We start from the raw sequence: 16590 nt of genomic DNA on the forward strand, positions 1-16590 counted from the left end.
AGATGACGGACCTCGCTGCTTAGAAATGTCTCTAGAAACAATGTTAAATTATTGTGATAATGTGAAATATTGTAAAATGCACATCTAAAATCTATTTGAACCAGTGTAAAATTATTTCAAGTCTATGAAACTGCCAACCTGGTAATTTACTCATGTTTAGCAAGAACAAAATTTGCGAAATCTATTTCTAGAAGACATCCTTTTGCTTGGATCCTAATGGTCACTGCCTCTTGCAAATCTTCATTAAAATGTTGTTCCAAGTGTGGATAAGATAATGTATGATATGCATATGGCTGGGGCACATAATACATTTTCTAAAGTTGTTGCATCACAAGATGTCCCCTGATATAAACAAGATCATCAGTTATGGTGTGCATGAAAAAATACTTGCACCTGGCTAGTCCAATTCTTCATGACAGAATTCAGCCAATATTTCTTAGAGTAACACTCATATACCGTGCAACCACTATAAAACTGGAATGTTACAACGGCCCTATAAAACTATTATATACAGTTTGTGTGATTCAGTGGTCTACACTAAAACCAATTAAAATGGTGCAGTTGTAATTTCATGTCTCAGGGGATACTAACAGAAAAGCTTATCAGTGAACTTGAAATGCAGAAATTACAATGCATGTTTAAAAGTGGAACCAGTGCCCTTCACTCTAAGTTCTGGAAGATTAAAAATAAGATGGGGAATGCTTAGAAAGAACACATACAAATATATTACACAAAAAATTAAAATTGGTATTTTCTGACCACTTCTTTAGACCCGTAAAGATCAATTTCAGCTGGTAGGCCTATGCAGCTGTTGCAAGAGTGAAGGAAGAGTGCATCTTTCAGTATTCTTTGCTGTGGAGGTTGTGCTAACCACAACAATGCAAAAAAGCTGACACTCAAAACATTGCTTTGAAACTAATATTACACATATTCAACCAAATTACAGACGTTATATCTAAAAGAATGTTAGGGAGGAAGACTTATAAAAGGTGGAAAGATGTTCTCAGAATCCCTCCAACTGAGTTGTCCAAGGATATTACGCCTCCTGCAGTACTGAACACTCTAAGATAAAGTTTTACAGTGCGACACCTGTGTGATGGCCACTGCCTCTTGCAAATCTTCATTAAAATGTTGTTCCAAGTGTGAATAAGATAAGGCTGGGGCACATAATACATTTTCTACAGTTGTTGCATCACAAGAAGATGTCCCCTGATATAAACTAGATCACCAGTTATGGTGCGCATGAAAAAATACTTGCGCCTGGCTAGTCCAATTCTTCATGACAGAATTCAGCCAATATTTCTTAGGGTAACATTCATATACTGTGCAACCACTATAAAACTGGAATGTTACAAGGGCCCTATAAAACTATTATATACAGTTTCTGCGTGATTCAGTGGTCTACACTAAAACCAATTAGAATGTGACAGTCGCCCATTGCTTCAAGGACTTTTTCATGCTACCAGTGGGGACCATATTAAGATAGCTGCTTAGACTGGTTCAGTCTTTCGTAGGTTAAATGCCGGAAATTAGTGTAACTGCCTCCTTTTCATGAGTTGGGAAATACTAACTGTATCGACTCTATAAGGAGAAAGTGAAAGGCGTATCCAGACCAAAGTCCAATCCAATCAATTTACACTAGTTCAGGAAGCTGACATCTTCCAAAGGGTCCACCCACCAGAAGTGGAACTGCAAAAGATAATTTAAGTCCCCTAGGTTTGCCAGGCACCGCATCACAGACACTGTGGCTCTTTACTCATTCATTTTACTGTTGTTTTGTTCAATACAAAGTTGGACAAATCAAAACAAGTGGCATGACAGATGTATTGCATATTAGGTCTAAATAAATGATAATTAAGCTGAAAAAAACACTCATTTGATGAAAAAGCAGATGTTACCATAGCCTGTTCCAGATTTTCATTGCCATTCCCCAGCTTAAGATGCACTGCTTCCTCCTTTTGGCACATTTCTTCATGGTTTACACATTTGCTTATCAATTCAGATACCTTATCCTTCTATGTGTTACTGTTGTTACATAAAGAGCAGTAACTGTCATGATCCTCAGAAAACTTTTGTTTCAAACCAAAACACAGAGACTTTATAATTTTTTTTTCCACACTCCATTTCCATGAAAAGCAGCAAATTATTCTTTAAACTGCAACACTTTGTTTGTCCATGCTGGTGCTGGGGAGTAAAAACCACCATGAGATATAAATGAAATCCAATCTGCATTATGCTCTCCTATTTTCCTTTTTTCTGCTGGAAAACTTAATGAATTTTCAATGTTTGGCACTTAATTGCAATACAGCCTGCAGTGTATTTCACCACATCTGGAAGAACATTCCACGATTACAGAGTCATTGCACACTGTTACCAAATGTGTTAATAAATTTTCTTTGACATTCACAGCCTCTGGGAGTTCTCATACTGGTGATTCATGAACAACATTTACACAGAGCTCACTGGTAATGAAACTTAGGCATGCAGAAGAGTTCAATCGCAAGTTGTACTACAGTCTTTATTTTAAAAAAATGTTTTATCTGTACTGACACACAATTCCTTCCAAACTTTTATATTTTTTACTCACATATCACATCACATATTCCTGATTCCTCAATTGCCTTAATAATACTATCAAAATCATAATAAACTGATTGTCACCACTGCTTACACAACTCATGGATCATGCACACTTGAACATTGGAATGTGGTCGGCTACAAAATCTTCCAACAAATCTTAACATATATGACCTTCAACATTCAGTTCCTCAAATATCTTAACTGCTACTCTCTCTTGGGTAGCAAAAGTGTTGGACTTAGTTTTTGAAAAACATAGGATACCTTCAAGAATATTCAGTCTGTATTTACATTCCTTCGTGCATTTCTAAAGTGCTGTCCTGCACAGCAAAGGCATTTTTCACTTTTGCAAATCAATATGGGCTTTAGGCAATAGTGCTCTTAAAGTCAGTGCATGGACAATGTCCTCTGAAATCCAATTCACCCTTTTCATTTGACATACATCGTATTTGCACTGGTGTACAACATTTTGATAACACATTTCTTGTACTTTTGTGTCCTTTGCTTCTTCCTTCATGTCAGATGACCTTTCTACTCACTTTAATAAAAGAACACAGCAACAGTAAGCTCATGAATGGGGTTTGTAGCTGATCGACTTTCTTTCTTTCTTTGTTTCTTCTCCTCCTCTTCACTCCCCCCCCCCCCCTTTCTCTCTCTCTCTCTCTCTCTCTCTCTCTCTCTCTCTCTCTCTCTCTCTCTCTCTCTCTCTCACACACACACACACACACACACACACACACACACACACCTCCCTCTCCCTCTCCAGTGACAGTTCCTAAAGTCACCACAGCTCACTTTTGCAAACTTCTTGCTTTGCAGCGTTGTGTGCAACTTCCAGGTTTCTAAGGAATGAATCAAATTTTATTTTGTCTGCGATTATTAACTAAGTATTATATATCTAGAACAAAGATGATGTGACTTACCGAACGAAAGCGCTGGCAGGTCGATAGACACACAAACAAATACAAACATACACACAAAATTCAAGCTTTCGCAACAAACTGTTGCCTCATCAGGAAAGAGGGAAGGAGAGGGAAAGACAAAAGGATGTGGGTTTTAAGGGAGAGGGTAAGGAGTCATTCCAATCCCGGGAGCGGAAAGACTTACCTTAGGGGGAAAAAAGGACGGGTACACACTCGCACACACACACATATCCATCCACACATATACAGACACAATTTCCCCCCAATATCTCTCTAATCTTAACTTTCCAAGATGGTGAGCCAGTTGCTTATTTAATCTGACATACTTCTGTATTTATAAAAAAATTCTCGTATTTAATAACTATGATGTCCTGCCAATGAATTGTTTCATTGTGCCATTTTTCTATTTTTATTCTGCATCAAACTATGATTAATTGAAGTTCCAAAGTGGTTTTAGACAGTTACATCCTGTATGATTTCTTTATTGTGTGATAAAATATAGTCAATTTACTGAAAGAAATATTCACTTGAAAAAATTATAAAATTACAAAGAATCATAATTGCTGTGAATACTTATAGTTCATGAGGCTAAATTTTTATTACTCCTGATAGACACATAAAAGTTTATGCAAATACCCTAGTTATGGAATTGACGAGTCTTGTGATTACTTGGCAACAACGTGAAAGTGTATCGAATGCCTTCCAGAAGTCAAGGAACACATCAACATTACCCTGTGAGCCTTTACCTACATCTTCTGGATCTCTTGGGTAAACAGTGGGAGTCAACTTTCACAACATTCCTGTTTTCAGAATACGCATTGATTCTTATAGAGGAAGTTTCCATTTGTTCCCCAAAAAGGGCACACAACTTGTTTCATAGTTCTGCAACAGATTGACATCAACAAAATAGACCTATAATTATGTCCACCTGACCAATGATCCTTCTTGAAATGGGAATGACACATATTTTATCCAATTACTTTGAAATCCTTCAGTGCTCCAGTGGCCTACGATAAATTTGATGATGGTAAGTACATCTGTCTGAGGAAGGATATCATTGCTAACGTAAGTTAGTGTTACCATTGTGGCCACTATATGTCAGATATTAAAATACGAAGACCCCCAGAAAATGCCGATTTTTTATATAAATGACTTAATCAGTTTTGAGATATGTTGTACCTTAAGAACTTAATTTTGTAGCTGACTCAAAAAATTTATTGCGCCCCAGAGAATTAATTGATCTCCCTTCAGAATATGAATAAAAACTCTGCACTACAGATTTCAGGGGTGGGGGTGAATGGGAGCAAATGCTGTAAAATAGAATGTGAAGGTTCTATCAATATTATGTGAAATTGAAAGAAATTGTGAAAATATTCGTAGCAAAATTTCATACTTTATAAAGAACTTGTCACTTAACTTGCACATTATTACTTATTTTCAAGAAGTTTGCTGTATAATGCTTGTTTTCCCATATGTTTCCAGAAACTCTTTAACTTTTTGAAGTACGTTATTTATTTTTCAAAGCAGTTTATTGCAGTGTCGTCTCTACTTGCCATATGAACATAAAAGGAACACTCTGCTTAACTATCAGCAGAATTGTAACAGACGACAGAAAGGAAGGTAACCAATCTTGAGCATTCATAAGCTGTGCTTCCAATCATCAGTGAGTGTTATGTTTGAAAAGAGAAAAATCTTAGGAATTATTAGTCACCCATACATGTTAATATTTTGGTGGTTTTTGTCTCTCTCATAGGGGCTATTTATTTTCTTGTATGTTTTCAACTGTTGTGTTGTATTTGATGAGTTTTTAGAAACACCTTGTGTTCTTCATGAAGTGCTAATGTTTCCATCTTTGTTCTAGTGAATTCTGTGTTGAGAATGAATGTGAGCCTTGTGAGTTGATTCATTCTGAAAATATTTCCACTTCCTCATAGATATTTTTTCTTTACTCCTCCTCCTCTCCCTTTTCATGCTTCTTAAGTTATAGTAATATGGAGAAGTTAGTCCTGAAATTAAGTCTTAGAGACTTATTGATTTCTCCTTTTGAGCATATCAGAGATGATGTCAGTACTAATATAATTGATAAATAAATCATTTCTGCCATCTTCTTGGCCTTAACTTATTCTACTCTTTCTTTCTCTTTTATCTCATTTGTTAGTTCAAAGCTATTGTTAATCACACTCATGTGCTTCTCTTGAATAGGTTGGAGTTTATCATTTCTCCCCCTCCCTCTCCCCCCCCCCCCCTCCCCCTCCTCTCTCCCAACCATTCAAGATTCTATTCTTTGTAGTTAGTGCAGCTCCTATATATCACATTCTGACAGCCCAGACCCCGCTATCCTAAACGTGGGACCATTCATTGAGATGATTACAAATTGATGTTCCCCTTATAAAACCTTCTATTTGTTTAAAAATATCTCTAAAAACAAAGATGATGTGACTTACCAAACGAAAGCGCTGGCACGTCGATAGACACACAAACATACACACAAAATTCTAGCTTTCGCAACCAACGGTTGCCTCGTCAGGAAAGAGGGAAGGAGTGGGAAAGACGAAAGGATTTGGGTTTTAAGGGAGAGGGTAAGGACTCATTCCAATCTCGGGAGCGGAAAGACTTACCTTAGGGGAAAAAAGGACGAGTATACACTCGCGCACACACACACATATCCATCCACACATATACAGACACAAGCAGACATATCAATATCATATCAGATATATTTTTCCCACGTGGAATGTTTCCCTCTATTATATTAACTAAGTATTATACAGTTACATTAATTTTTCATTATTAATCAGATAAATAACAGCCAAAAGCAATCAAATATCAGCCACATAATTCTCTAGAATACCTTATTTTGATAAAATTTCCACATCGAAACTCATGTTGTTAACGAGATCTGAACTCCCAACCATCAGCATGTAGGGCAAGGATTCTATCCGGTACACTATACAGCCACTATGGCCACACTGTTATTATTAAGGCCTCAGAGCACCACACAAAATGTTCCGATATAAGAGTTCATTCGGAAGGTGTACTATACTCTCACATTAAAACAGTTAATATATCTTGAGAATAGGAAAAAAGTAAGGACTAATTCCATGAGAAATGAAGCTGGAGCAAAAGCTAATAAATCTGAGCAACAATTTTATTTCCTAAACAATGTAGCAAGTCATTTACTGTCGGAGAGTAATCAAGCACTGCATGCAGAAAAAACATTAAATTTACATGAATGAATTTATTTTAAGCTACTTTTTGAGTTAAAATTATTTTCAGTGTTATTGATGCACTGACTTCTCACATTTTCACTTGCATCTCTGCTTTCTGTAATTTCTTTCCCATGCCAGTTTGGAATATTTACACTGGGCATTGCTGTAGGTAGTAGCTTATTTATTGAAGCTAACCTTAGAAGCTCGCTTCTCAAATCTCATTCATAATCTTCAGGTTGAAAATGAATTGAATGCATAAGTGCAGTTTCCACATTCACTTTGTCCGCACGTTTGTACTGAACTATCCATTCACGTTGCAAGTGCTCACCTTTTAGAAAACCATGGTAAATGATGTTTGTCATCTTTTGAGCTGTATTAATGTATTATACCATGGCAAAATTGCAATGATATTCGCTCATGACTGATGCAAAATGAGTTATTTTCTCTGGATGCAGACCATGACTTCTGTGTTATGCTGAAAGCATAGTCATGACAGTCTTCAAAGTGAATTCAAGACATGCAAGAGCATCTGGAAATTTTTTGCTCACAAGAGACCACAATGCCCTACCTCCTTCTTCTACATTCCTTGGCTACACCATTTGTGGTAGCTAGTGGAGGCAAGGCTTTGTTATACAAGATGCCTGTCTTATGAGTCTCAGATTCTGTATTGGTGGGCAACAGGAGACCTTGAGGTGTAGTTACATCTTCCGTAATACAAGGTCTGTTTCAAAAATCCCAAAACACTGTCCACAAAATTTTTCTAGCTTACCTTTTACTTACTGTGTATTGTCTCTGTCGAAATACTCTTCTCCACAATTGGTACACCACACCCAACACCATTTTAACTTCTAGAAGCACTCTTGATATGCCTCTTGCTGGGTCGCACAAAGCGCTGTCTGCGAATTTTCCATTATATTGTCTATCATTGCAAATCTTTGCCCTTGCAATGGGGTTTTCAACTTAAGAAATAAAAAAAGGCTGCTGGTGCCAGGTCTGGAATGTACGGAGGACGAGGCAGGACAGTGATTTCATTTTTTGTGCAACAGTCATGCACCAACAGGGATGAATGCGCACATGCCTCCTCTTGGTGCAAGAGCCATGAATGGTCGCACCACATTTCAGGCTGTTTCCTTCACACATTTTCTTGCAGGCATCGCAACATTTCTCTCAAAGTAAACTATCAGCATGGCGCTGACATCTGACCTGACCTGATGAGCTTTTTTAGATCTTGGGAATGTTTCCGACCCATTGTGAAAATTGAACCTTAGTCTCAACATCATAAACATAGACCCACATCTCTTGACCAGTTATGATTCTCTTAAGGAACATCTCATTCTCATTTGTACACTCCAAGAGCTCTTCACAGATGGCAAGGTGAAGGTGTTTCTGGTCTTGACTCATAAGCCATGGGACGAACTTGGTGGCAACATGATGCATTCCAAGATTTTGTGTCAAAATTTCATGACATGATCCAACTGACATGTTACATTCTTCTGTAACCTCTCAGACAGTAAGTTTTAGATTGGCATTCACAATTTCATTAACTTTTCTGACATGAGCATCATCAGCAGACACTGAAGGGCATCCTAAACGAGGGTTATCTTTAGCTTCCGCCCGGCCATTTTTAAATCATATGAACCATTTGTAACACTGAGTTCGGCTTAAGCACTCATCACCATAGGCTTTCTACATCCACTGGTGTGCCTCTGTAAAACTTTCATACAAAATTTAATGCAAATGTGTTCTTCTCTAATTCTGCCATATTGAAATTCGCAAACTGTGCGACAGACACAATGTTCTACACAATACAGCACTGAAAAATAACTAACAGGCATACAACAATGAAACTTCCGGCAGTTACACATTAAACACAGGCATATGCAGGGATGTCAACCGCATTTCGCTCCAACACACCACAGGTGTGAAATCGCGAATGTTACAGAATTTTTTGAACACACCTTGTATTAGTTGTCCATTGTCAGTTGCTATTGTGATCAAGTGGTTTACGCATATGCAAACCACCATGTCTGGCATCCAACCCATGTACTGACTACAGGTTTGCATTCACACTGTCATGCTGTCGGAGCATCTCGCAGGTGGGTGAATCGACACTGGCATAGGGTGTCGGCTGCAGAAGATGCAAGAGAATTTGGTGGTGGCACCCACGGAGCATCTTGACAGGTCTGCATTTATTACCTATGTGGTCTAGTACATACTCGGATAAAGCAAAAGCCCCTCCTCCATTGTCATTTCTTTCATTATCTTCTGTGTCTGCTCCTTCAAGCAACAGCTCAATCTCAGCTATCAACTGGGGATGGAATGAGGTTGATGGAAAGTGCTGGATGCTGTTGGGTTCACAAAACTGCAGGGAACAAAAAAGATGAAAATTGTGGACTACTGTCTGTCACAATCATTCAAATTCCTTCAAGATCATGATCATAGGCAAGGTGCAAATGGAAGATCTGACTATGGTGGACAACATATTTACAACATAATTCTGCAAAGCACCGATAGGTACGATGCATGCTAGTTTAAAAATGGCCCCAAAAAATCTATGTTTTCTATTACTCATGTTTCATGAAGCAGGCCAAAGGACAACTGATTGTGTAAGCACAGCCTGGTTCTCAGTGGATCTCTGACAGCTTCAGATTCTGTGTTCTATATTTCAATTATCGCCACACATGGTGCCACACTAGAATTTTCATCTGTTTGTTCCCCAATCATTCTTAAGGAGTACTAGTCTGAAATGCCTGGTGAGGATTTTTTTAAATTTATTTAAAACACGCTCCATCACAATAATTATAGTAGTATGCGTGTGTGTGTGTGTGTGTGTGTGTGTGTGTGTATACGGTGTAATGTTGTCATCGTACGAGGGTGGTGATGAGGATAATGATGACGACGACGATGACGACCATGATAGAAGGGAGAGGGTGAAACCCGGTGCCGGCACATAGCCTACAGCACCAAGGAGGTCACCAAGCGCTTAATGTCCCTGTCTCTTCATGAGAAACTGTGGAAAGGTTTGATATTTAAACCAGAACATTGGTGCAAAGCCTGGTGATCAGGAACTTTACACCACCACCCCCCCCTCCCACTGCCGGCCAAATACTGGCAGTGAAAATTTTTTCCACCATCAGGATTCAATCCAGCTTACCTCTGGACTGAGCGACACACCAGAAATTTGCGAGAGAAAAACTTGGCGACAGAGAGAGGCAGGGAGTGGGGGGAGGGGGGTCCTGGAGAGACATGTTCTTCGAAATGTATTTGGCTGAGACCTACTTGGAGATTACTGAGCACAATATGTAGTCATTATTAATATACCGAAAGGTTCATTCCACATAAACTCAGAAATTTTGGTGGATGCTAAGGTGTCCATTTCAGAATTTAGCTGTATTTGGTACATGGATACCTACATGTTTTAATAGTAAATCTGCCAAATAGCACTGTTCTAACGCTAACCATTTTCGGTAAATTCAGTTTGAAGGCTCAAGAGTGTGAACCCAGTCATTAGCCAGGCACCAATTTCCCTATTTTCAGAGACCTACTTGTTTCACTATTGGCTGGTTGGTTACATGTTCCAGGAATCATTTTGCATGATAGGTAAACAAAGTTAAATGAATGGTGGAAGAGTTTTAAATATACAGTTTCTTTCTTTATATCTGATTTGTTTATCAAACTGTTTTTTGTGCAAAATTTTTGTATCTATATATACTGGCATGTATGTAACAAGTTATTAATGTCTCTCATTATCGCTTGAATCTTTTCTTTTCTTTTGTTTTGTTAAAGTTGTCTTGTTTATTTACAGTAGCGGAAAAAGGATACATTACCACATTTGTGCACCCCAGCTGTCTCTTATAACTCTTTACACTGAAAAAGACATTTAACAGTGAAGTACAATATACCCATTAAGGCAAAAGATTGTTAACTATTTTCACTCATACCTGTTTACAATTTGACCTACAGGTCAACCACAAATACTTTAGGAACAATGTTTCAAGGAATGCACATGGTTTTTATTAACCAAATCACTGTTGTGGCCAATGTCAGTTGTATGTAAGTGGCAGTTTTATTTTATTGTTTCACATAGAAAAAAGTAAGTTAGGACATTATTCTTTGCACCTAAGATTGCTACTAGATGTGTTTATTATTCTATGTACTTAAGATTGCTACCAGGTGTGTAATCATTTCAGCAAAAATCACGTTGGGACTCAACTGTCTACATACCCCTCTCTCCCAGGACTTTGAAGTTCATCAAATTTGATATTTTTTATGATGGAGACATCTTTAAGTGAAGATAAGAAACAGTAATTACAATTTGAAATGCTTTTCATTGTTACTTATACTTAATACCAGGGTTGAAGAGTTACAGTGTTCAAGCTGATGTCTGTACTGTTGCTGCAAGCCACGTTTCTGCGGGCCATATACTTGAATGAAAAAGTTAGGAGTTGTTCCACTGTGGCTGGTCCAGGGAACTCAGAAACAATGGCACAGTGTTTGAACGAGACAGCAATGCAAGATGGCCTCATGTGCCTGGTGACAAACAGGGGAGAGTACACTCTTAATTACATGACTGGCTGAAGCCAAACCTGGCAGCAGGACAGAGCTGCAAGACCTAACCATAAATATGATCATGGAAGAGTACTGTGTACGTGACCAGTGGCTCATAAAGTTCGGGAAGTAGCCACGCAAGCCATATAAGTAGGAGTTCATCAGTACCTAAGGAGGAGAGGGTACCACAGCCACGAGCATCCACATCACTGGGCGATGGAAGCTGGACTTAGTTATTTTCGACTAGCCTTGGTGCCAGTCGCTGCTACTGAGATGTCTTCTTAGAGCTACAGATGTGCCTTTACTGAGTAGTTGGGTCGAGAGTTAGTGGCCAGAGGAACCTTCTGAAGTTATACAGTAAAGGGGTCTTCTAGAGATTTCTTGCCTGATTCCGTAATCATCCACAATGCGTTCTGTACTCTGTACCACTTACAGCTTGCTGGCCAGCAAAGTTGGAGGCTGCAGGCAGCCTAGACTACCTTCCACTCAGTAAATAGTCTACTGAGGTAAGACCTCTGTTACTGTAGCTGTGTGTCTTTCACACTGCCTCTCATGACACAACTCTGTTTCCATATACCAAGTTATGATTTTTTTAACAATTCACAAATTAAAAGCACAGCATGGAAAAAGTGAGTTTTTCATTTTACATAAGAAAATCTGAATGATGTATCATACTTTTTATACATTATATCGACTTACTAGCCTACATACTAGATGCATAAAAAAAGTTGAGGTCTGTAGGTCAACTCATTACTGAGTAGTAGATCTCTGAAAATAGGGAAACTGGATTAACGGAATGACATTAAAGTAAAAAAATTGAATCCACTTACATGTTAGAGTAACAAAGAAGTGAGGCATCTAATCTGTGGTATTCATTCACTCCAAAATGTTTGTCTTGCACATGTTCTAACCACTGCAGGGGGCTGTGCCACCACTGATGATGAGGGTGAGCTTGCTGCAATGAAGATGGTTCCATATTTTCTGGCACATCCTCTGAATAATCTGACTCTTAGCCAGGACACCATAAAATTGATATTGGTTTCCCTAAAACTCTCCATAATGTTGTGACAAAGGCATATAAAAATTGTGATGAATAGTATTAAAAAGGGTTTTACACAGGGCCTTGCATATCTGATCAAGGGAGGTGGCAGTGGTGGTGGTGGTGGTGGTGGTGGTGGTGGTGGTATATCTTTGATCTCTATAAAATGATATTGGACATCTAGTTATACCAAAGGTAACTTCATATAGTAAACTGAACAATATGGAAAAGATATTGTTGAAACTACATATGTCCAACAGTAAAACATACTTACAAATAATGTTGGCCAACCAATGTATCCCAGTGTTTATGGATAAAAGCACATATGTGTACTTTCCAATGAAAATATCCTCGCAAACTGACTTCTCCTGACCTCTGCTGAAGATTGTACAGTGTAAGTATCAAAATATTGATCCTGAAAAGGAAACACGTCAAAAATGTAATGTGACTATGTCATGTATATATACGAGGGCCGTTCAGAAAGTAACCTCCGGTTGATTTAAAAAAATACACCAAGTTAAATAAAAATATTTTAATATATACATCTTACAACTACATCTTTGCACTATTTTTCTACATAGTCTCCATAGCGATTGAGGCACTTATCGTATCTCTTCACAAGCTTTGAAATTCCTTCTGCATAAAAATCACCCGCTTGTGCCTGGAGCCAGCCTGTGACCGCATCTTTGAGCTCTTCGTCGTCATCAAACCGCTGTGACCCGAGCCATTTCTTCAAATGCATGAAGAGGTGATAATCACTTGGCACCAGGTCTGGGCTGTAAGGTGGATGGTTGATAACGTCCCACTTGAAGGACTCAAGAAGGGCCATTGTTCTGCGAGCAGAGTGAGGACGGGCATTATCGTGCAAAAAAACGATACCGGAAGTCAGCATACCACGGCGTTTGTTCTGTATAGCCCGTCGTAACTTTTTTATTGTTTCACAGTACACGTCTTGATTAATGGTCGTACCACGTTCCATGAATTCAACCAACAACACCCCTTTGGCATCCCAAAACACCGTTGCCATCAGTTTTCTGGCAGAAAAATCTTGCGAGGCTTTTCTTGGTTTGGTAGGCGAATTTGAATGTGCCCACATCTTTGATTGTTCTTTTGTCTCAGGGTTCACGTACTTAATCCAGGTTTCGTCACCGGTCACGATTCTGTTTAACAAAGGTTCTCCTTCGTCCTCATAATGTGACAGAAAGTCTAATGCAGAGGCCATTCTTTAAGTTTTGTGGTGGTCGGGAAGAATTTTGGGCACCCATCGTGCACAGAACTTACGGTAACCCAATCTTGCTGTCACTATCTCGTACAAGAGAGTCTTAGAAATCTGTGGAAAACCAGTAGACAACTCCGACATTGAGAAACGTCGATTTTCACGAACTTTTGCATCAACTGTCCGAACGGGTTCGTCAGTCACCAATGATGGTCTACCACTCCTCTCTTCATCATGAACGTTTTCTCGTCCACTTTTAAATAAACGTACCCATTCACGGACAACTCCTTCACTCATACCTCTTGGTCCATACACGGCACAAAGCTCACGATGAATAGCTGCTGCAGAATATCCTTTGGCTGTAAAAAACCTTATGACAGCACGCACTTCACATTTGGCGGGGTTTTCTATTGCAGCACACATTTCAAACTGCCACAAAAACTAAACTAGCGCAGGTACGACATTCACTCGACCACGGCTTGATGCCGACTGACCTGTTGAGTGCGTGAACGCACAGATGGCGTCGCTACTCCCCCCACAACCTGCACTGTGACCAATCGGAGGTTACTTTATGAACCGCCCTCGTACATTTCAATTAAGATACACAATTCAATGTCCAGTTATTGTACATATGTTTTAGCCCTTGTCTGAGGATGATAAAATCTCAGTTCATTTATTGCTTCAATTGACTATCAAAACGTGATGTGATTTAGCCTGGAATAAAAGTGCTGAATCATCTCTTTGTCAACAAATACCAATACAAACTCTGTGCAACAAGTGAACAGTTATAAAATGAATGACCAGTGTAAAGGAAAAGTGATCACTCTGTTTCACATCTTTCCTAATTTTATAACTGTTACCCTTGATTATATTTACTTGCTACAATTCTGTACTTTACTTATTCAATGAAAGACATGCATCTTTTCAATTCAAGCTCCTCAATTGTAACAAATGCTCCCTTGATCAGTTTCAACCCTAGATCATGAACAGTTGCTGAAATGCAACTTAACTGATTAGACATTTCTCACCAAAACAAACATATTCAGTTAGATTTATCATTACTTTGAGAAATGCCATGTATTACAAGAAGCTGACCGATTTGTTCTTATCTGGTACTAGACGGCTGCAGTGCCTGACAAAAAAAGATCTCAATATACTTCACTTATGACAGAAAAACAAAAAAGAAAATGTATCTTTTATGACATCTGACCAACAGTATTCAAGCTGGGAACCAAATTCAAACAGTATAAAAACTCTTTATATGATAATTTTAGTTGCCTTGCTCTGACTGTTCTCCAGCTATGATTTCTCTCTGAATCTGTAATGCAATTTCCTAATACTACGATTAACTATGCATATGCTTGCTTTCCTTTTTATCACCTGCATGTCTTCAAAGTCATTATGGTTTCCTCTACAAAGTTAAGAGTTTGCTACTGAGTGAGCAAATATGTAAATAATGACTACATAACTCTGACTCACTCATATGGTCTCACAATGCTTAATCTTAGGTCCACTATTGTTTCTCATATATGTAAATGATCTCTTATTTAAGATAGCACAATTAGTTGATTTTTTTAACATGAAACCACTATTGTAATCAATTCAAACATACATGCAGCAGTACAAGAAATGGTAAATAATGTTCTTAAAAAGTACAACTGAATTGTTTTCTGCTAAAGGTTTCACTCCAAATTCCAAAAAGAAACAACATATTCAATTCTATACAGCTATAGGTCTACAATAGCGGTAAGCAGAACACATAGTGAGGAAATAATGACTATGGTGGAAACTTCAAAATTTTGGGGAGTCCGTACTGATGGGAATTTAAGCTGGAAAATGCATATTTTGGAACTCCTAAAAGAATTTACTTCAGCCACATTTACATTTGTAATCATTGCGAACCTTGGTGAAATTCAAGTCAGTTAGTTGGCATATTTTGCCTATTTTTACTGAATAATGTAATCTGGAATAATTCACTGGGGTAACTCATCTTTACAAAAGAAATTCTTCATTACTCCAAAACATGCTGTAAGAATGTTATGTGCTGCTCACACAAAATCATCTCATAGATGTCTCTTTAAGAAGTTAGGCATCCTGACTACGCTTCAAAAGTATATTTATTCCCCCATGAAGTTCATTGTAAATAATCCACTGCAGTTTAAGAAGAACGATGATGTCTGCAATAACAATATCAGAGGAAAAAATTATGTTCATTAGTCCACATTAAGGTTTCCATTGCCAAAAATGAGATGTACAATGATGCGACCAAAATTACTGAGCACCTACCAAATGATATAAAATACCTGACAGACACTAAAATTAAAATTTGAAAACAAACTGAAAAGGCTTCTTTGTGACAACATCTACTCCACAGAAGTGCTTCTACTCTTGTGATGTGAAAAGATGGTGGACAGGATTTACTAAAGACTATTTAACTTTCGGCAAAGATATACATCATTGCAAACAAGATCAGTTATACCATCAATGATTATCATTGATGTCTCTTTCTCTATGTATGGCTTTGCTATTTGCCTTTTTTGTTAGAAGAAGGATTAAGATTTTTTTACTCCTTGCCTTCAACATCAATGAACAATGTAACAAGCAAATGCAGTGATTTGGCAAGAATGTTTCTCTCTTCGTCTACAAATGCTACATAATTTTCAGGATCCTAAATAGCAAATCACAATTCAGTTACCTATACATCATGATGGAGGAATTTACATCAGATACTTGGAATGCTCCCAAAGATGTAGCAAAATTTCTACACTAAGCAACATTTGGGTAGCAGGTGACTCTCATTGTGACTGTCAGTTCATACAAACAGTTACCTTTTGTAAATTTTAACACCTCTGTGTGTTATCATGTTGACCAAGTGACACTGTCAATAACACTTGCAGCGGGCACACATTGACTGAGATTAGATCATGGATCAATGGAAATGTGTCACCTGACTGGATGACATGGTGCTCGTTACACTAGTTCAATAGTCATGTCCGGATACACCATCATCCAGGTGTGCGGTTGCTCTAAACAGGCACCGCACCGCAGAAACAGGTTGAGCGAACATTATTGTGCTGT

The 16590-nt window shown here is 38.3% G+C and overlaps 1 protein-coding gene across 4 annotated transcripts in view; it reads right to left on the reverse strand.

Moving 5' to 3' along the window:
• LOC124795151 (cysteine-rich protein 2-binding protein) overlaps positions 1 to 16590 on the reverse strand; it is a 176015-nt gene that overhangs the window by 114720 nt on the left and 44705 nt on the right. For all 4 annotated transcript variants that reach the window (XM_047259037.1, XM_047259036.1, XM_047259039.1 and 1 more), the window contains exon 2: positions 12571 to 12711. In XM_047259037.1, the coding sequence (XP_047114993.1) occupies positions 12571 to 12711 (141 nt within the window). The remainder of the gene's footprint in view (positions 1 to 12570; positions 12712 to 16590) is intronic.

The sequence above is a fragment of the Schistocerca piceifrons genome, chromosome 4 (genome assembly GCF_021461385.2).
Source record: "Schistocerca piceifrons isolate TAMUIC-IGC-003096 chromosome 4, iqSchPice1.1, whole genome shotgun sequence".
In the NCBI taxonomy this organism is placed as follows: domain Eukaryota; kingdom Metazoa; phylum Arthropoda; class Insecta; order Orthoptera; family Acrididae; genus Schistocerca; species Schistocerca piceifrons.